General features: G+C 45.1%; 1 protein-coding gene across 8 annotated transcripts in view; it reads left to right on the top strand.

The window, feature by feature from the left end:
• Positions 1-23,010, top strand: part of agap1 (ArfGAP with GTPase domain, ankyrin repeat and PH domain 1) — a 1,093,107-nt gene that overhangs the window by 780,099 nt on the left and 289,998 nt on the right. For all 8 annotated transcript variants that reach the window (XM_072482227.1, XM_072482220.1, XM_072482237.1 and 5 more), the window contains one exon: positions 17,082-17,243. In XM_072482227.1, the coding sequence (XP_072338328.1) occupies positions 17,082-17,243 (162 nt within the window). The remainder of the gene's footprint in view (positions 1-17,081; positions 17,244-23,010) is intronic.

The raw sequence follows: 23,010 nt of genomic DNA, 5'->3' as shown, positions 1-23,010 counted from the left end.
AGGTTTATTCCCACATAGACTTCTTTGCCTTGAGCAGGGCTTTAATCCCAAAGGCGGCGGGGACAAAATACTCAGCAATAACAGTCTCGGACCATGCCCGCACTGGGTGGACCTGCGGCTTAGTGAGGAGAGAGGGCAGCGCCCACTCTGGAGACTGGATGTGGGGCTGCTGGCGGACGAAGAGGTTTGCGGGCGGATTAGCAGGAACATCCAAGATTACCTGGAAACAAACGATACGGGTGAGGTAGCAGCAGCAACGGCCTGGGAGGCTCTGACGGCAGTTGTCAGAGGGGAGCTCATCTCAATTCGATCCCATAGGGAAAAGAGAGAAAGAGCGGAGAGGGAGAGACTGGTGGAGGAGGTACTCTGAGTGGACAGGAGATACGCGGAGGCACCCGAGGCAGGGCTACTGAGGGAGCGGTGGAGTCTGCCGGCGGAGTTTGAACTGCTGACCACAGGGAAAGCGGTAGCACAGCTGAGGAAGGCAAGGGGGGCAGTCTATGAGTACGGGGAGAAAGCAAATAGAATGCTGGCACACCAACTGCGAAAGAGGGAGGCGGCCAGGGAATTCGGGGGAGTAAAGAATAAGGAGGGTAACATGGTCTTCGATCCAGGGGGGGTGAACGGAGTCTTTAAGGAGTTCTACAGTAAACTATACGAGTCGGAGCCCCCGCTGGGAGTGGAAGGGATGAGGCAATGTTTGGACCAGTTGAGGTTCCAAAGGTGGAAGAGGACCTGGTGGAGGGGCTGGGGGCCCCGATTGAATTGGAGGAGATTGTCAAGGGTATAGAGGGCATGCAATCGGGTAAAGCCCTGGGGCCGGACGGTTACCAGGTAGAATTCTATAAGATATTTTCGGAAATATTGAGCCCACTCCTGCTGAGGACCTTCAATGAGGCTAGAGAGAAAGGACCCCTCCCCCCAACAATGTCACAGGCCTTGATCTCACTCATTCTTAAACGAGGGAAGGACCCGGAACATTGCGGGTCATACAGGCCGATATCGCTTTTAAACGTGGATGCCAAATTGCTAGCTGAGATTCTGGCCATAAGAATTGAGGATTGCGTCCCAGGGGTCTTAGAGGAAGACCAGACTGGGTTTGTTAAAGGCAGACAATTCAATACCGATGTCCGGAGACTTTTGAATATTATTATGATGCCCTCAGAGGGAGGGGAGGCGGAGGTGGTAACAGCGATAGACGCAGAGAAAGCATTTGACCAGGTGGAGTGGGAGTACCTGTGGGAAACGCTGGGGAGGTGCGGGTTTGATGAGGACTTTATTGGCTGGGTGAAATTGCTGTACCAGGCGCCTGTAGCAAGTGTATGTACAAACTGGCTGAGGTCGGGGTACTTCAAGCTTCACCGGGCAACGAGGCAGGGGTGCCTCTCTCCCCGTTACTATTTGCCCTAGCTATAGAACCGCTAGCTATGGCGCTGAGAGCCTCAAGGAACTGGCAGGGACTGGTTGGGGGCAGTGGGTTGGAACATCGGGTCTCGCTATACGCGGAAGATTTGCTCCTGTACATTTCGGACCCTGTGGAGGGGATGGGGGAGGTTCTGCGGTAGTTTTTCAGGGTACAAACTGAACATGGGAAAGAGCGAGTTGTTGGTGATCCAGGCCAAGGGGCAGGAGGAGAGACTGAAAGAGCTGCCGCTCAGGATGGTAGAGAAAAGTTTTTGTTACCTGAGTACACAGGTGGCCAGGAAATGGGATGCCCTGCACAGGCTCAACCTGACCCGGTTGGTGGAGCAAATGGAAGGGGACTTTTAAAGGTGGGACATGCTCCTGCTGTCAGTACTGGCAGGGAGGATGCAGACCGTGAAAATGACTGTACTCCCCAGAATTTTGTTCGTCTTTCAGTGCCTCCCCATCTTCATCCCTAAGGCCTTTTTAAAGTGGGTGAGTAGGGTCATTTCGGGCTTTGTGTGCGCGAATAAGACCCCACGAGTAATGAGATCGCTGTTGGAGCGCAGTTGGGGGGGGGGGGTTGGCGCTGCTGAACCTTCGCAACTACTACTGGGCGGCCAATATAGCTATGATTAGGAAGTTGGGGGGGGGGGGGCGTGGGAGCAGCTGGAAGCGGCATCATGTAAAGGTACTAGTCTGGGAGCTTTTGATAACGGCTCCTTTGCCGTTCTCGCCGACCCGTTACTCTACAGGTCCGCTGGTGGTGGCGACACTGCGGATCTGGGGACAGTGGAGGAGGTACAAGAAGGTGGAAGGAGCGTCGGTCTGGACCCCGATATGTAACAACCACAGGTTTGTCCCGGGTAGGTTGGATGATGGATTCCAGAGCTGGCAGAGGGCAGACATAGAATCATAGAATTTACAGTGCAGAAGGAGGCCATTCGGCCCATCGAATCTGCACCGGCTCTTGGAGAAGAGCACCCTACCCAAGGTCAACACCTCCACACCCTATCCCCATAACCCAGCAACCCCACCCAACACTAAGGGCAATTTTGGACATTAAGGGCAATTTATCATGGCCAACCCACCTAACCTGCACATCTTTGGACTGTGGGAGGAAACCGGAGCACCCGGAGGAAACCCACGCACACACGGGGAGGACGTGCAGACTCCGCACAGACAGTGACCCAAGCCGGAATCGAACCTGGGACCCTGGAGCTGTGAAGCAATTGTGCTATCCACTGTGCTACCGTGCTGCCCTTAAGAACAAATAAATCTACACTATATCATTTTACCGTAATCCATGTACCTATCCAATAGCTGCTTGAAGGTCCCTAATGTTTCTGACTCAACTACTTCCACAGGCAGTGCATTCCATGCCCCCACTACTCTCTGGGTAAAGAACCTACCTCTGATATCCCTCCTATATCTTCCACCTTTCACCTTAAATTTATGTCCCCTTGTAATGGTTTGTTCCACCCGGGGAAAAAGTCTCTGACTGTCTATTCCCCTGATCATCTTATAAACCCCTATCAAGTCGCCCCTCATCCTTCTCCATTCTAATGAGAAAAGGCCTAGCACCCTCAACCTTTCCTCGTAAGACCTACTCTCCATTCCCGGCAACATCCTGGTAAATCTCCTTTGCACCTTTTCCAAAGCTTCCACATCCTTCCTAAAATGAGGCGACCAGAACTGTACACAGTACTCCAAATGGGGCCTTACCAAAGTTTTGTACAGCTGCATCATCACCTCACGGCTCTTAAATTCAATCCCTCTGTTAATGAACGCGAGCACACCATAGGCCTTCTTCACAGCTCTATCCACTTGAGTGGCAACTTTCAAAGATGTATGAACATAGACCCCAAGATCTCTCTGCTCCTCCACATTGCCAAGAACTCTACCGTTAACCCTGTATTCCGCATTCATATTTGTCCTTCCAAAATGGACAACCTCACACTTTTCAGGGTTAAACTCCATCTGCCATCTCCATATAATGCTGACAATGCTTTGCATTTCAATTGACTGCCCCAAAGTCTCTGTTCTCTGCACTGTATTCTCTCCCCCTGGATTACAGGAAGAATTTTAACTTTTGTATGCTGATGTAAGTATGCTTTTTCTGCCATGGGCTACTTTTTTGCTTTCAAATCAATTTTTTTGCATGTGATAACATTTAAATTTGACTTACAAATCACCCCCCCTCCTTTCCCAGTCTTACATACATTAGTGAGAAGGCAGTGATACTGAAGAAGAATTAATCTCATCATATATTCTCCATAGATAAAATATTGCAAAGTAAAAACAAAAGAAGCATTCGATCAAACAATTGAAGAGGAGGCCGCTCGGTCCGTCGAGACTGCTCCACCAAAGATCATGGCTGATCGGATTGTAACCTCAACCCCACATTCCCGCTTACCCCTAATAACCTTTCAATCTTGAGTTAATCAAGGATCCATCTTGATCAGCCTTAAAAATATCCAAAGGCTCTGCTTTCATTGCCTTTTGAGAAAGAAAGGATTCCAAAGACTCACCATCCTCAGGGGAAGAAAATCTCCTGATTTCTGTCTTAAATGAGAGGGCCCTTATATTTAGACCATGACCTCTAGTTCTGGACTCTCCCACAAGAGGAAACATCCTCTCCACATCCACCCTGACAAGACTCCTCAGGTCAGGATCTTATATGTTTCAATCTTACTCCTCAAACTCCAGTGGATACAAGCCTAACCTGTCAAACCTTTCATAGAATCCCTCCAATGCAGAAGGAGGCCAATTGGCCTATCGAGTCTGCACCGACCCTCAGAGAGAGAGGTCCACTCCTCCAACCATCCGCCCTATCTCCATAACCCCACAACCTAACCTTCACTTTAAAAAAAAAAAATTTAGGGTACCCAATTCATTTTTTCTAATTAAGGGGCAATTTAGCATGGCCAATCCACCTACCCTGCACATCTTTGGGTTGTGGTGGCAAAACCCATGCAAACACGGGGAGAATGTGCAAACTCCACACGGACAGAGTCGGGATCGAACCTGTTACCTTGGTGCAGTGAGGCCACAGTGCTAACCCACTGCCACGTGCTTTTAGGTAATTTGGACATTCTGAATTCTCCCTCTGTACACGAACAGGCGCCGGAGTGTGGCGACTAGGGGATTTTCACAGTAACTTCATTGCAGTGTTAATGTAAGCCTGATGGTGACAATAAAGATTATCATTCGCCCTTTTCCCTTCAATGTAGCTCGTCTTGCCTGAACCATGTCTTCCCCCCTTGCTGCTCATGCAGCACATTCATAGTATAGAGCACAGAAACCGCATCAGAATGCGAACCAGCACTGTGAGGGGAAATGATAAATCTATACATCCCTAGCAGCCTGTGCTTAATTGTGTAGCACCTTGTTTTTTGTTCATGTAGGTCGCATTTCTCTGTCCCTGGACCTTGCATTTTGTGTTTGTTATTTGTTAATCTCAGATTTCTGAATAATCTTTTCCGATCCCTTGGTTTGAGATGTGCCGGGGCGGTATGATGGCACAGTGGTTAGCAGTGCTGCCTCATGGCACCGAGGACCTGGGTTACATCCCAGCCCTGGGTCACTGTCCATGTGCACATTCTCCCCGTGTCTGCGTGGGTCTCACCCCCACAACCCAAAGATGTGCAGGGTAGGTGAATTGGTCATGCTAAATTGCCCCTTAATTGGAAAAATTTAAATTTTTTTTAAAGTGTTGAGATGTGCCTCCACATCCAAGTGATAGGTCATCTTTAGATTATGTTACAAGACAGTAACAGGTTTCATACTCGTGGATTATAAGGATAGTTATATCCTTTATACTTAATATTTTAGCATGTAAAATATTTATTAATTTTCATAAATCGAGATGAGAGAGGATAGTGAGCAATAGAGCGATTTAATCCCACCATCTATAATGAACCCTATTGATTTTTGTATTGCAATGTTTCAGGTTCTGTCTTTCATGTGGTCTGCCCAGATTTTTCTGGGACAGGCATTTTGCAGTATACATGTTGGTTAGACTTTTTCTTCTTCGCCCTTCAGCTGGAATGTTTTGTGCAGTAACTTGTTGGGAGTGCAAGGTGATAACAGCACGGGGAGAGTGATGTGGCATCTGGGACTCTAGTGAATGGTGGGGACAACAGCCTGTCAACTTAACCAATAACATTTAAGGATGGAGAAAGAAACAGGAACAACTAAGATGGGACTTAGTTAAATTAAGTTAAATCAAGTACAAAGAGAGAAACAAAATAAAGAGAGCGAAAGATTGGACTAAGAGAGGCAAAGGGAGACGAAAAAGAAAGATTAAAAAGCTGAATTAATGATGTAAGCAGCATCAATTTAACTATAATTTAACAATTTTCCACCAGTGTGAATGAAACTCCACAGTTTCTGGGCCAGAGAAGTTATTCTTTCATGAGATATGGGTGTTGTGTTGGGTGCTCTGGATCCGTGGAACACATACAGGTCACCAACACTTAAAATAGTGCAACACTATTTTATTAAATCAGAAACTGTTGAACATACTTTCACTGTGCGTTAACACGATATTAGATTGAACTAAAGACCTATGCCTTGTCCTAACCATCTATGCACTCAGCACAAGGTGAAGATCTATGCTGCAGGCTGTGAGCTCTGACCTACTAGGAGGCTGCAGCTAGAATGAGCGGGAACTCTGATGTCCCCTGTCTTTATAGTGCATGTGCTCTAACTGGTGATTGGCTGCGGTGTTGTGTGTGTTGCTTGGTCCCGCTGTGTGTCCATCAGTGTGTGTGTATCTGCACCACGATATACTGGTGTATATTATGACAATGGGTATCACTGACGAGGCCTGCATTTGTTGCCATCCCTAATTGCCTTCGAACTGAGTGGCTTGCTGGTCATTGCAGAGGACAGTTAAAAGTCAAGGACATGTTACCGTGGATCCGGCATCACATAACAAAGGATTGTATTAGAATTCCATAGAATCCCTATAATGCAGAAAGAGGGCATTCGCCCACCTGCACCAACCCCCGAAAGAGCACCGTATCGAGGCCCAATCCCCAACCCTAACCCCATATATTGATTCATGGCAAATCTACCTATAGACCAGACAAGGTAAAGACAGCAGATTTCTTTCTTCAATAGGGCAGTAGTGTACCGGATGTTTTTTACGACAATTGATGATAGTTTCACAGTCACCATGACTGAGCCGAGCTTTTCAATTCCAGCTTTTTATTATTAATTATTCGAATTTAAATTCCAGCAGCTGGTATGGTGGGATTTGTACCTGCGTCCTCCAGGGCATTTGGCTGCACCTCTGGATTACTAGTCCAGCATCATACCACTAGGCCACCATCTCCCCTCCAGTGGTAATGCAGGAGCATAAAACCCACCTTTAGAGGGATCCTTATGGGAATACGTACTTGCCCTAACTTTCTGCAGTGCATTTAATTGCTCTTGCATCAATTTCTCAAAACCCGTGAATTTGAGGCCGTTTTTACAAGGCTACAGGTAGAGAGGCATGAATCCGCCGACAACTTGTGGCAATTTACCACTCATGCTGTGTCTCCCGCCACAGCATGCTAAACTGTTTCTACACCATGCGTATTAATCCAGTAATTTCTGGGCTACTGCTTTGAGAATGTTTGCAGTGACCACTGCACTCCAGCGCCTTGAATGCAAATCATTGCCGGTTCCTTTGTGCTATAATCTGAGGATGATTGTGTGTATGAGCGTTGCATCAGGAAGAAAAAGCTGGACAGAGCTGCCTTAATGCACTGGTGGCAAATCCTATGTAAATAGAAATATATAGATTTATGTCATGTTTTTTTTTATGGCTATGCCTGTTCCCTTTGAGGTTAAGTACCCCAGCTCTAGATTTTTAGTCTCACTGACATGTGGACATAGATTTTGTGTTATGCTGCCCTGATCTCACTGTGTGTTTTCATACTGCTTGACCAGGAAAAAAAAGGTTTTACAAGAAATAAAATGAGTGGAACAGCCCTGTAAGTGAAACAGGCAATTCTCTAATGAGAAATAATGGGTGTTTATTTTACTAGAATAGTCACTGTACTCCAGATAAAGATATATATATATATTATAAATGTATGATAAAGACTTTTCACTGCCCTAAAGTAATTTTATTTGAATGCAAATACAGGTTTATATACTTGTGAAAAGAGGATATATTCCACCTCGAGATAATTTACTGCAAAATCTGGCTACAAGTATTTTGGCATTCGTTGATCAAGAGGTCAGGGTAGCTTTTCATTATTGTGAATAAAGCAGGCATGAATGTCATAACAAATTGTCTCGGGGGAGTGAAGGGTCTCGCGTTTCTTTAGTGGCGTTTGAGTGTGGTGTCAGTCATGTACGCGTTGCACTCTGACCTTTAGAGTGAGTTAATGGCCATTTCATTATAACGGACTGATAAGCACCATAAACCAGCTGCTGGCAGACGAAGCCAGGTTCCAACAGCTGACTGAAATGCTGGACTAGAAAGAGGGCGGAGGTGATCATGGCGGTTTGAGGGTCATGCCAGATAAGACGAATATGATGTGACTCCCAGGCAAGGCATTGTTCAGTCCACGCTCAGGAGCCAGTTTTATGGAGATTCTGGCTGACGGCTGGAAACATTATTCACAAAAAGTGTCTCTTCCATTTAGCTAGCTGAAGAGGTGGCATTGAGTAAGTAACTGTCCTTTGAATCCTGACAGTGCCTTCATATCACAGCAGGCTTTTCCTCTTATTACAACTGTTTTTCCCACCACCTCCTGTGGAATTTGTCCTTTTTTGCCCTAAATACACAGAAACAGGAACATATCAAGAGCAAACATGGAAACAGTTGTTTTTATTCGTTAGTCTCACTTGTGTGAGCATAGAAAATACAACAGTCCAAGGCTTGAGTACATTATTGCTTGCTGCTCCTCATTCTCATTGCCTCCCTGCTGTTTCTCTGTCTCTGTTGTTTCTTTTCTCTATCCAATCTCTGTCTTATTTCTCCCATTGTCCTGCTGTTGGGGAGACCGTTATTGATGGACTCTCCCAACCACTGGGGAGTCAGTCAATGATGTCAGCATTGTTGTATTTAAATTCTACCCGGCGTGATAGTGCTAGATCTTACCCAGGCAAATTACCCAGATCTTCTTACAGCAGCAGTAATACTATTCTGTGCACATGGAATTTAATACCGTATTTGCAGTATAGGAGCTCTATGATAGAAGGCGGCCCTTTGCTGACGAGACTATAACATACTGCAGCATGCAAAGAAACACCAATGCTGCTTTGACAGTACACAGGGACGTAGTTTAGAGCTGAAGGCTCCTTTTGGCATCATGGTGACATGACACAGTGGCCACATATCACAGCTGAGAAGACTCCTCTGCTGTTTGTTCAATGGGAAATGTGGCCTTTGTTCTCGTGAATCCAGCTACTGCAAGAGAAAAGGTGATATGTCATCTCAGAGCAGTACTTCACGATGAACTGGCAAAATTGCCTATTTGCTTTGGCCAATGAAGTCTTTGTCAATTCCTGGTGGATCAGAGTCTATGACCCAAACCCAATAAGCTCTGTTTCTCATAAGTCATAATAATAATTATCTTTATTGTTACAAATGGCTTAGATGAACACTGCAATGAAGTTACTGTGAAAAGCCCCTAGTCGCCACATTCCGGCGCCTGTTCAGGCATACAGAGGGAGAATTTAGAATGTACAATTCATAGGGCAGCACGGTGGCGCAGTGGATTGCACTGCAGCCTCACGGTGTTGAGGTCCCAGGTTCGATCCCGGCTCTGGGTCACTGTCCGTGTGGAGTTTGCACATTCTCCCCGTGTTTGCGTGGAATTTCGCCCCCACAACCTAAAGATCCACTAGGGTAGGTGGATTGGCCATGCTAAATTGCCCCTTAATTGGAAAAAAATGAATTGGGTATTCTAAATTTAAGGAAAAAAAAGACTGTCCAATTCACCTAACAGCATGTCTTTCAGTACTTGTGGGAGGAAACTGGAGCACCCGGAGGAAGCCCATGCAGACACAAGGAGCACGTACAGACTCCACACAGACAGTGACCCAAGCCGGGAATCGAACAAGAGACCCTGTAGCTGTGAAGCAACAGTGGCAACCACCGTGCTGCCCCTACAAGAGTAGAGAACGAAGAACATAATATGCTAGTATATTGGAATGGATAACAGGGTGGCTCCTTCTGCAGATGAAGCAATAGCATCACTGTTATGCCTTGAGGCCCTTGATTTTCCTACATCCTCATAGATCACTGCCCATTCACCTGCTGGCAAATTCATTTCTGTTATCATAAATCTTCCAAACTTACTGTCCGCATGGAGTTTGCACATTCTCCCCATGTTTGCATGGGTCTCACCCCCACAACCCTAAGATGTGCGGAGTAGGTGGATTGGCCACGCTAAATTGCCCCTCAATTAGAAATAAATAAATAATTGGGTACTCTAAACTTATTTAAAAAAAAATACATCTTCAAATCAATTGCTTCTAATGCTCCAAAAATTCTTTATTCTTTTTTATTTTTGGGCATCACCAGCATTTGTTCCTGATCCCTAATTGTTCTCCCAATTGAGTGGCTTGCTGGGCCATTTCTGAGGGCAGTTAAGAGTCAGCCACATTGCAGTGGGTCTGGAGTTACATGTAGGCCAGACCAAGTAAGGATGACAGATTTCCGTCATTAATGATGGGGTTTTACGACAATCAATGCTAATTTCATGGTCACCATTACTCAGACCCTAGCTTTCTCTTCTCCAAGCAACTATCCCATTCCGTTTCAGAAGAATTATGGGACTTATTTGCCCCAGCATGTTCCACACACTAACCACCCTCATTCCAAAGACATTTTGTTCTCCCATAATACTTTTGTGATTGTTTAAAACTTTTGCGGCTCATTATCCTCTCACTGATCTGCTGGAAAAGATCTGCTACCATTTATGGTGGTATTGTGGTAATGTAACTGGGCTAATATTCCAACGGCCCAGGCTAATACTCTGGGGACATGGGTTAAAATCCCACCACAGCAGCTGGTGAAATTTAAATTTAGTTAATAAATTTGGAATATAAAAGCTAGTCTCAGTATTGGTAACTGTGACAACCATCATCAATGGTTCACGAATGTCTTTTGGGAAAGGAAATCTGCCATCCTTACCTGGTCTGGCCGACAGTGATTCCAGATCCACAGCAATGTGGTTGACGCTTAACTTTCCCTCTGAAATGGCCGAGTTAGCCACTCAATTTAAGGGGCAATTAGGGATGGGCAGTAATTGCTGGCCTTTCCAGCGGCGCCCACATTCCATAAAAAAATAGATTTTTTAAAAGCTGATGTTCTTCATAATCTCTTAGTGTTCACCCCTTAACGTTACCCATTGTAGCGAATAAAACCGTACTATTCCAAATATTCAGACCAGTTATCTCTTGTCCGAAGTAACAATTATGTGATTGCTGCATTTTTTCCAGTGCTTTTATAGTCCTCCCTCAATGAGGTTCCCCAGCTAGTATACACATGTACTGGCTAGGACTAGTACAAATATCCTTGGTTTTAAAATCTATGCCTCTCGCCAGAAAACCAATATTCTCTATAGTATACAGTTTATAAAGGACACAAACAGGCCACACTTTGTTAAGTCAATGCTAATGTTTAAGCTTCACACTAACATCCTCTCACTTTACTTCATTTCACCCTGTCAGCATTTCCTTCTGTTCCTTTCTCTCTCATTTGCTTTTCCAACTTCCTATTAAATGTATCTATATTATTTGCCGCCCCCACTTTGTCAGGACCACATTCTAACCACTCTCTGCATGAAGACGTTTCTTCTGAACTTCCAATTGGATTTATTATTCTCATATTTCTATCTATCTTATATTTTAGTTTTGGTGTCCCCAACAAGTTCAAACATCCTCTCTATGTCTACCCTACCAAGCCCTTTAATTATTTTAAAGATTTCTTTCAGGTTTCTCCTCCTGCTTCTCTTGGCCTTTTCATAGCAGTATCTACTTGCATTGTAAAGCCATCAATTTGCCAAGGCTACATTTTTTCCATTAATGCTCAAGTTTGTATTGTCTTTTTACGTATTTATCTTGTCTTAGCCCTCACCGCTCCCAAATGTCGTGACTCATGCTGAAGTGTTATTTTATGGATACCATTTGCCTTCCTGGTAGCTGGTTAACTGGCCTATGCTTCTTGTTTGAGCCTAGCCAGACTAATGTGCGAGTGGAGAGACATTGAGCACAGCTTAGGGCGCTGTTATCCTCCTATGAAAATGACGTGAACATTTTCTAACGGATTACTGGAATCCTAATCCAGGTTCATTGGGTCTAACAGTAATGCTCCCCAGCCAACGCCCACACATCACTGGTTGAACCAGGTATAGCTTAGTGTTGCACCAAGCCATTTATTAACCCAGTGAGCTGTGTAATTTTGGTTAATGAGATAGTGGTGTTTAATGCCAGTTGCCTGATTGTTCTGACCACAGAATAAGCGCTGACAATTAAGTCTAAAAATAAATCTGGAAATAACTGGAATCTGGCTGTAACACAACTGATCAAAACCAGGAGAGTAAGAGACTGATAAATGATGTATTTGGCAGTTGTGAGCATGGTTCTCTCTTGCTATAGTCTTGCGACCCTCCTGCCACTCCCAAAGGGTTTTTGGGGTTGGGGAGGGATAGTAGTTAGTCACTGTACATGCATGCTCTTGGTCTACTGCAAATTAAAATCCATTTGCAAACAGCAGAGTGCTCCCCTGTGTAGGTACCAATTGTAGATGATGCGAATGGGTCGGCACATCATTAGCCGCCTGCTGTCAATTAACCCATTCCAGCCCTCAGCTCAGTTGTTGGAGGACCAAATAGAGTAGGAGAGTATTAAAGGTACCATACGCCAGTTTAGATTGGGAGGAGGCGATTATGTATTTTTTACGTTTTCTGTATAACTATACAGAATGTGTGAAATTCATTTGTTTTCAACCCAGTTTTTCCTTTACAACAAAAAGTGCATTTATATAATGTCCTTATCACAATAAAACCTTCCCAAAATGCTTCACAGGAACATATGTCAAACATAGGGTGGATTCTCCATTCAACACTATTCAGATCAGGATTCCTGATCGGGTGGAGGATGAAGCATCAAAGTGTACGCTTGGATAAATTGCTTCCACCAGCAGGATGGTTGGTGACTAGAGGACACAGCTTTAATGATAATTAGAAAAAGAACAGGGTTGCAAATTCATTAGTAATTTCCGAGAGGGAATTGATTATATACTTGAACAGAAAACATTTTCAGGGCTATGGGGGAAGAGCAAGGAACGGGAACTAATTGGGTAGCCTCTTTCAGAGAACCAACACAGACGCAATAGGCTGAATGGCCTTTAGTATTGTAAGTTTCTGTGAAATCTAAAACTCGTTAAGTAAAAGATCCCTGAGAGGGTTGTTTGATTTTATATTTTGTATATATCCTTTTTTTTTAAGCGATAGGCACGGCCAGAATTTTAGATCCTTCCCCCACACACACAGGAGATTCTGAGGCTGCGGGGGGAGCGTAAAATTGCAGGTTCAGGATTCCCTCCAGGATCCCACCCAACCCAAATGCAATTTCATGGCAGGGCAGACAGGTCTTCAGTCGGGCAGCCAGCCCATGCCCCTATTAAGACTCTTAAATGGCCATTTAAAAGGGCATTTTCCCACCAGCCTCAATTTTCAGGTTGGCGGGTGCCAGTTGCATCAGGGAGCCAAATAGAAAAAGTTGGCAATCTCGATCTTGGGATAGGGTTGGGGAGTGGCAGCGCCTCAATGTGCAGGCCTCTTGCATCACGTTACCAACGGTACTCCTGGTACTTGCCTGAAGTGCAGTCTCAGGCCTTAGGCTCAGCTACAGCACTGAAATACCTGGCCGCTGTGCTTGGAGGGGCTCGAGAGCTGTTGGTCAGTGAGATTCGCCGACAGCTCTCCAAGATGGGACTTCTGTCCACGGGCAAGCAGAAGTCCGGTCTGCTACTAATCAATGCTCAATTGAGTGTAAAATGGCAGTAGGCCTGTCGGAGTCAGTGGGGATGCATTCCCTGCCAACTCTCAGGATGGCGGATGCCAACTGCTTGAAAATTCACAACAGTGAAATATTGCAGTCTTTACATAACACTTGCACCAAATCAAAATTCCTTAAAAGTTAGGTTGAAACCAAAACAAGACTGTTTTGGAGCCCAGACATCACATTGTGGGTTGGAGAGAGAATCTTTTGGGTGGTTATATGTCTCAACATTGTGAGTGAACATTATTTCTGAATATACTTATGGTGTTGTTAGACATGGGGAATAGCAGAGTGTTCTCTGTGTGTTGGACCGAGGGGAGGTCCGTAGCAAAGACAGGCAAGAAGGAACTTTCCTTTGTGACGTTCAAGTGAATTAAGATTTCCAGTGTGCTGCTGTTGTTTGGATTGAGACTGGTGTGATTCAGGGCACTGTGGACCTCCCATTCCACCAAGCCATAAACCAGTATTACACACAGACAGGTAATTCTGTGCTTTGTGGAAATGTTTCAGTGCAAGGCCAATGGTAAGTCCAGGAATGTAACATTTCAATCACGTTCGAGAAGCCTGAGTAAACAAAATCTTGCACATCAAACATTTAATAACGAGAAGCTGGTTAGCCTATCCACCTAACCCGGTCAGTACAACTACTTACACGGGCCACACACCTGACTGTCTGCCTGCTGTATATTCTCTCTGCCTCTCTGCGAATCACAAGACTATCAGCACCCACACTGTTCTGCAGGTTCTCTTTCCAGGGAGATCAGATGTGGCTGTGATTGCATCTATGGTGATAGTGGGCAGCACTCTACCTTCTCTGACTGACGATCTTGTATCGGGACTGAAAATAATTTCTCCAATAGCTAAAATACTGGGCACTTTGATTTCTCTCTCTCTCTCTCTCCCCGGTCTCCCTCCTTCTCCCTCGCCCTAATCTCCCCTCTCTCGCTGCTCTCTCCTGCCCCTCTCCTTCCACCCTCCCTCCTTTCTCTCTCTCCCGCTCTCTCTGCTCTCACCTCCCTCTTTCTCCCTTCTCTCCTCTCCCATTTTTCCCCCCACTCCCGTTTCTCCCCCCCCCCCCCGCCTTCTCCCCCTCTCTTCCTCCTCTGCCCCCTTCTTTCCACCCTTCTGTCCCCCTTTCCCTTTATTGTAACATATAAGCATACAAAAACAGTAACTTGAATTTATATAGTGCCTTTAATAAACTAAAATGTCCCTCACACTCACACGAAATGTCCCCTTCACAGAAACAATATTGAGCCACATAAGGATCCCTGAGGAAAGATGTTCAAATGTTATGTCATGTTTTACGGACCATCTTAAAGGAGGCAAGAGAGGTTTAAGGAGGGAATTCCAGAGCTTTAGGCCTTGACAGCTGAAGACCAAGCCACCAATGATTAAAAATGGAGACATGCAAGGGGTCAGAAGTGGTACAGAGTTCAGAAGACTACAGAGGTCTCTGGCTGGAGGAGGATGGAGACCTTGGAAGGATTTCAGACAAAAGTTGAGAATGTTTGGGTCTAGGAGCCAATGTAAGTCAGTGACCATAAGGGTAATGACTGAATGGGATTTGGTATGAGTTAGGATCGGGGCAACAGAGCGTTGGATAAACTGAAGTTTATACAGGGTGAATGCTCAGCCTTTCTGTTGTTCTGTCCACTCCCATACTGAACATATTGTTGATGTTGGATAGTGATGTGTTGGTAACAGAATGGTGTAACCGTATATGAGATGGTGTAACAGTATATGAGATGATGTAACAGCACATGAGATGGTGTAACAGTATATGAGATGGTGTAACCATATATGAGATGATGAAACAGTACATGAGATGAAGAAACAGTGCATGAGATGGTGTAATAGTACATGAGATGGTGTAATTGTACATGAGATGGTGTAATTGTACATGAGATGATGTAATTATACATGAGATGATGTAATTATACATGAGATGGTGTAACAGTACATGAGATGATGTAATTGTACATGAGATGGTGTAATTGTACATGAGATGATGTAATTATACATGAGATGATGTAATTATACATGAGATGATGTAATTATACATGAGATGGTGTAACAGTACATGAGACGGTGTAAAAGTACATGAGATGGTGTAACAGTACATGAGATGGTGTAACTACATTAGGTGGTGTAATTGTACATGAGATGGTGTAAAAGTACTTGAGATGGTGTAATAGTACATGAGATGGTGTAATTGTACATGAGATGGTGTAATTGTACATGAGATGGTGTAATTGTACATGAGATGGTGTAACAGTACATGAGATGATGTAATTGTACATGAGATGGTATAATTGTACATGAGATGATGTAATTATACATGAGATGATGTAATTATACATGAGATGGTGTAACAGTACATGAGATGGTGTAACTACATTAGGTGGTGTAATTGTACATGAGATGGTGTAAAAGTACTTGAGATGGTGTAATTGTACATGAGATGGTGTAATTGTACATGAGATGATGTAATTATACATGAGATGCTGTTACAGTACATGAGATGATGTAATTGTACATGAGATGGTGTAATTGTACATGAGATGATGTAATTATACATGAGATGATGTAATTATGCATGAGCTGGTGTAATTGTACATGAGATGATGTAACTACATTAGGTGGTGTAACTGTACATGAGATGGTGTAAAAGTACTTGAGATGGTGTAATTGTACATGAGATGGTGTAACAGTACATGAGATGGTGTAACAGTACATGAGATGGTGTAACAGTACTTGCGATGATGTAACCTTACATGAGATGGTGTAACCGTACAAGAGATGGTGTAACCGTACATGAGATGGTGTAATTGTACATGAGATGGTGTAATTGTACATGAGATGGTGTAATTATACATGAGATGATGTAATTATGCATGAGCTGGTGTAATTGTACATGAGATGATGTAACTACATTAGGTGGTGTAACTGTACATGAGATGGTGTAAAAGTACTTGAGATGGTGTAATTGTACATGAGATGGTGTAACAGTACATGAGATGGTGTAACAGTACATGAGATGGTGTAACAGTACTTGCGATGATGTAACCTTACATGAGATGGTGTAACCGTACAAGAGATGGTGTAACCGTACATGAGATGGTGTAATTGTACATGAGATGGTGTCATTGTACATGAGATGATGTAATTATACATGAGATGATGTAATTATGCATGAGATGGTGTAATTGTACATGAGATGGTGTAACAGTACATGAGATGGTGTAACAGTATATGAGATGGTGTAACCAAACAGTACATGAGATGGTGTAACCAAATAGTATTTGAGATGGTGTAACAGTACTTGAGGTGGTGTAACAGTACATAAGGTGGTGTAACAGTACATAAGATGGTGTAACAGCACTTGAGATGGTGTAACCGTAAATGAGATGGTGTAACTACATGAGATGGTGTAATTGTACATGAGATAGTGTAACAGTACATGAGATGGTGTAACAGTACATGAGATGGTGTAATAGTACATGAGATGGTATAACAGTACGTGAGATGGTGTAATAGTACACGAGATGGTCTAACAGTCCGTGAGATGGTATAACAGTATATGAGAATGCCATGCACTTTGCCAGAGAATGTTCTCAATAATTAAATGACTCCGCACCTCTTGTTTCCAACCTCAGGTAATGTGACCCCTACAGGCTCAGCAACTCAGATGGCCAGTGGAATCAGCCTGGTCTCCTTCAACAGCCGCCCCGAGGGTATGCACCAACGCTCATACTCCGTCTCCAGTGCTGACCAGTGGAGTGAAGCCACAGTGATTGCTAACTCTGGCATCAGCAGTGGTAAGTGACATAATCTGGCTTGAAAAAGATTTACACCTGATTGTCTGGAATGGTTAAAGAGACTTGACCCGAATGGCCAGTCCTTTGTGATGGTGAATTCAGTTCTAAAATGCAGTATCGACGCTGTGTGTGTGTGACACTGGCTTTAATTTGCCAAGCCTGCATGATTTATAACTCGCTGTATTTGTGAAGTGTAATGCTGAGCATGTCTGAAACAATTGCTTTTTTACATCTCAAATGGACATTCCATGACACAATTATTAATTCTGTCCTACCAGAATTGACTGCTGTTTGAAGAAGCCATTTTGCTCTATAGGTAAACACAATGTGAAGCAGCAGGACTTAGAGATGTGTTGCAAGTAGCGAGTGACAGGGGGCAATCTAAGAGTCAGAATGGGAAGTACAGCACAGCATTTAGATTCAGATTTATTGTCGGCAGAACAATTTTTCGAATCACATGGAATCATAGAGCACAGGAAAAGGCCATTCAACCTATCATGCTGGTGTCAACTCTGAAAGTGTTATGCAATCAGTCCCACCAACCAGGCCTGATGGCCCTCCAAATTTTCCCTCTTCAAATAGTTATCCAATTCCCTTTTGAAAGTTTCTCTTGAATCTGCTCCTAACGCCTTTCAGGCAGAGCCTTCCAGATCATATCTTGCAGCGTTTAAATAAAATATTCTCCCCCTCTCTTTCCTGATGCTTTTGCAATGGTAGTAGGAGATTCAATGGTTAGGGGAATAGATAGGAGATTCTGTGGTTGCGAGCGAGACTCCCTGAAGGTATGTTGCCTCCCGGGTGCCAGGGCCAGGGATGTCTCAGATCGTGTCTTCAGGATCCTTAAGGGGGAGGGTGGGCAGCCAGAAGTTGTGGTGCACATTGGTACCAACGACATAGGTAGGAAAAGGGGTTTGGAGGTAATAAACGAGTTTAGGGACTTAGGCTGGAAGTTAAAAGCCAGGACAGACAGAGTTGTCATCTCTGGTTTGTTGCCGGTGCCACGTGATAGCGAGGCTAGGATTAGGGAGAGAGTGCAGCTGAACATGTGGCTGCAGGAATGGTGTAGGAGGGAGGGCTTCAGGTATTTGGATAATTGGAGCGCATTCTGGGGAAGGTGGGACCTGTACAAGCAGGATGGGTTGCATCTGAACCAGAGGGGCACCAATATCCTGGGAGGGAGGTTTTCTAGTACTCTTCGGGAGGGTTTAAACTAATTTGGCAGGGGAATGGGAACCGGATTTGTAGTCCAGCAACTAAGGTAGCCGATATTCAGGACGCCAAAGCGTGCAGTGAGGCAGTGGGGAAGGGAACGCTGACAAAGGAGAGTACTTGCAGGCACGGAGATGGGTTGAAGTGTGTATACTTCAACGCAAGAAGCATCAGGAATAAGGTGGGTGAACTTAAGGCATGGATCGGTACTTGGGACTACGATGTGGTGGCCATCACGGAAACTTGGATAGAAGAGGGGCAGAAATGGTTGTTGGAGGTCCCTGGTTATAGATGTTTCAATAAGATTAGGGAGGGTGGTAAAAGAGGTGGGGGGGAGGGGGAGTGGCATTGTTAATTAGAGTTAGTATAACAGCTGCAGAAAGGCAGTTCGAGGAGTATCTGCCTACTGAGGTAGTATGGGTTGAAGTCAGAAATAGGAAAGGAGCAGTCACCTTGTTAGGAGTTTTCTATAGGCCCCCCAATAGTAGCAGAGGTGTGGAGGAACAGATTGGGAAACAGATTTTGGAAAGGTGCAGAATCACAGGGTAGTAACATTGAGTGGAAACTCTTTAGATCAAATAGTTTGGATGGGGTGATGTTTGTGCAGTGTGTCCAGGAAGCTTTTCTAACACAGTATGTAGATTGTCCGACCAGGGGGGAGGCAATATTGGATTTGGTACTTGGTAATGAACCAGGGCAAGTGATAGATTTGTTAGTGGAGGAGCATTTTGGAGATAGTGACCACAATTCTGTGACTTTCACTTTAGTAATGGAGAGGGATAGGTGCGTGCAACAGGGCAAGGTTTACAATTGAGGGAAGGATAAATACGATGTTGTCAGACAAGAATTGAAGTGCATAAGTTGGGAACATAGGCTGTCAGGGAAGGACACAAGTGAAATGTGGAACTTGTTCAAGGAACAGGCTACGTGTCCTTGATATGTATGTCCCTGTCAGGCAGGGAAGAGATGGTCGAGTGAGGGAACCATGGTTGACAAGAGAGGTTGAATGTCTTGTTAAGAGGAAAAAGGAGACTTATGTAAGGCTGAGGAAACAAGGTTCAGACAGGGCGCTGGAGGGATACAAGATAGCCAGGAGGGAACTGAAGAAAGGGATGAGGAGAGCTAAGAGAGGGCATGAACAATCTTTGGCGGGTAGGATCAAGGAAAACCCCAAGGCCTTTTACACATATGTGAGAAATATGAGAATGACTAGAGCGAGGGTAGGTCCGATCAAGGACAGTAGCGGTAGATTGTGTATTGAGTCTGAAGAGATAGGAGAGGTCTTGAACGAATACTTTACTTCTGTATTTACAAATGAGAGGGGCCATATTGTTGGAGAGGACAGAGTGAAACAGACTGGTAAGCTCGAGGAAATACTTGTTAGGAAGGAAGATGTATTGGGCATTTTGAAAAAATTGAGGACAGACAAGTCCCCCGGGCCTGACGGGATATATCCAAGGATTCTATGGGAAGCAAGAGATGAAATTGCAGAGCCGTTGGCAATGATCTTTTCGTCCTCACTGTCAACAGGGGTGGTACCAGGGGATTGGAGAGTGGCGAATGTCGTGCCCCTGTTCAAAAAAGGGATTAGGGATAACCCTGGGAATTACAGGCCAATTAGTCTTACTTAAGTGGTAGGCAAAGTAATGGAAAGGGTACTGAAGGATAGGATTTCTGAGCATCTGGAAAGACACTGCTTGATTAGGGATAGTCAGCACGGATTTGTGAGGGGTAGGTCTTGCCTTACAAGTCTTATTGAATTCTTTGAGGAGGTGACCAAGCATGTGGATGAAGGTAAAGCAGTGGATGTAGTGTACATGGATTTTAGTAAGGCATTTGATAAGATTCCCCATGATAGGCTTATGCAGAAAGTAAGGAGGCATGGGATAGTGGGAAATTTGGCCAGTTGGATAGCGAACTGGCTAACCGATAGAAGTCAGAGAGTGGTGGTGGATGGCAAATATTCAGCCTGGATCCCAGTTACCAGTGGCATACCGCAGGGATCAGTTCTGGGTCCTCTGCTGTTTGTGATTTTCATTAATGACTTGGATGAGGGAGTTGAAGGGTGGGTCAGTAAATTTGCAGACGGTACGAAGATTGGTGGAGTTGTAGATAGTGAGGAGGGCTGTTGTCGGCTGCAAAGAGACATAGATAGGATGCAGAGCTGGGCTGAGAAGTGGCAGATGGAGTTTAACCCTGAAAAGTGTGAGGTTGTCCGTTTTGGAAGGACAAATATGAATGCGGAATACAGGGTTAACGGTAGAGTTTTTGGCAATGTGGAGGAGCAGAGAGATCTTGGGGTCTATGTTCATACATCTTTGCAAGTTGCCACTAAAGTGGATAGAGCTGTGAAGAAGGCCTATGGTGTGCTCGCGTTCATTAACAGAGGGATTGAATTTAAGAGCCGTGAGGTGATGATGCAGCTGTACAAAACTTTGGTAAGGCCCCATTTGGAGTACTGTGTACAGTTCTGGTCGCCTCATTTTAGGAAGGATGTGGAAGCTTTGGAAAAGGTGCAAAGGAGATTTACCAGGATGTTGCCTGGAATAGAGAGTAGGTCTTACGAGGAAAGGTTGAGGGTGCTAGGCCTTTTCTCATTAGAACGGAGAAGGATGAGGGGCGACTTGATAGAGGTTTATAAGATGATCAGGGGAATAGATAGAGTAGACAGTCAGAGAGTTTTTCCCCGGGTGGAACAAACCATTACAAGGGGACATTAATTTAAGGTGAATGGTGGAAGATATAGGGGGGATGTCAGAGGTAGGTTCTTTACCCAGAGAGTAGTGGGGGCATGGAATGCACTGCCTGTGGAACTAGCTGAATCGAAAACATTAGGGACCTTCAAGCAGCTATTGGATAGGTACATGGATTACGGTAGAATGATATAGTGTAGATTAATTTGTTCTTAAGGGCAGCACGGTAGCATTGTGGATAGCATTCACAGCTCCAAGGTCCCAGGTTCGATTCCGGCTTGGGTTACTGTGTGTGCGGAGTCTGCACATCCTCCCCGTGTGTGCGTGGGTTTCCTCCGGGTGCTCCGGTTTCCTCCCACAGTCTAAAGATGTGCAGGTTAGGTGGATTGGCCATGATAAATTGCCCTTAGTGTTGGGTGGAGGTGTTGACCTTGGGTAGGGTGCTCTTTCCAAGAGCCAATGCAGACTCAATGGGCCGAATTGCCTCCTTCTGCACTGTAAATTCAATGATAATCTATGATTAATCTAGGACAAAGGTTCGGCACAACACCGTGGGCCGAAGGGCTTGTTCTGTACTGTATTTTTCTATGTTCTATGTTCACAGAGAGATGCCCAGTGATAATGTTGGAAAGGATTACCGTGTGACGATTCGGTTTCTAGTTTGCAAAGAGTATTTGGTAAATCAGAGCATTTAAAAATGTTAGTTTACCAGAGGTCCAGGAGCCAATAAAATCCTGATTTCCATCGCCATTACAGACAGGGGAAGGGATCTAACAGCCAAAAAGAGACCCGTTCTGGACAGGAATAGCGGTGTCCTTCCCGGCACTTGTAGCGGCGGGAATGACCCGCTATCAAATGGCATTGTGTTATTTTTTTCGGGTCTCAGTGGAGAACGCCCCGCCAAGGCTGCCTGAGGAGCTCTGCTAGCCAGCGCAAGTCTCTCAACCCCTCCTCCGATGCAACCCCCAGACCTTCCCAATAACTCAACTCACCTGTTGTGGGGGGGGGGGGGTCCTCCAACCCCACCGGACACCACCACATACGGATCAGGCACCCCCTGGGCCTGAACACTGGCCCAGGCAAAATGGCATCTGATAGCATCAGATGGCGCTGCTAGGGGCTAGGCTGGCAGTGTCAGTGCCTGGGTGGCATCAGCTGTATCAGGGTGCCACCCTGCCCATATTCCAACTACTTGGAGTGTTCCGATCACCTGGAAGACCCTCCTGATCCCCATTTGTGTGGACCAGTGCTAAAAGGCGCCTGGCGGGGGTCTCCTCGGCGAGACTGGGAGATCCCGGGGGCTGGTTAAATCTGGTATAGGCATAGTTAAGTGAGTAGTTAAGCTCGCTTTAACTATGGAAGTCTGGATCCCATCCAAAGTGGCACACAAGTATTTTACACTGTGGCTCTTCCGTTATCCAAATAAACTGGAGTTTGTACGAAGCCTGGCCATGGCAGAATGATTACATCAGTGGCGAGGAGTAAAACCGAGATTGCTGAGCAAACTTCAGAGTAAAACAAAAAGCTCCCCGTTAACAATGCAAAATGCCTTTTTTGGGTTACTGGAGCCTCACTTTATTAACGGAGAAGACTGGGCCCAATATGCAGAGCGCATGCGTTATTTCTTTCGGGCTAATAACATTGTGGGTGAGCAGAAGCAGAAAGTAATCCTCCTGACAGCTTGCGAGGCCCCAACATGATAAATTGCCCTTAGTGTCCAAAATTGCCCTTAGTGTTGGGTGGGGTTACTGGGTTATGGGGATAGGGTGGAGGTGTTGACCTTGGGTAGGGTGCTCTTTCCAAGAGCCGGTGCAGACTCGATGGGCCGAATGGCCTACTTCTGCACTGTAAATTCTATGATAATC

The sequence above is a fragment of the Scyliorhinus torazame genome, chromosome 2 (assembly GCF_047496885.1).
Source record: "Scyliorhinus torazame isolate Kashiwa2021f chromosome 2, sScyTor2.1, whole genome shotgun sequence".
Classification (NCBI taxonomy): Eukaryota; Metazoa; Chordata; class Chondrichthyes; order Carcharhiniformes; family Scyliorhinidae; genus Scyliorhinus; species Scyliorhinus torazame.
This window is presented reverse-complemented; position numbering and strand designations above follow the sequence as displayed.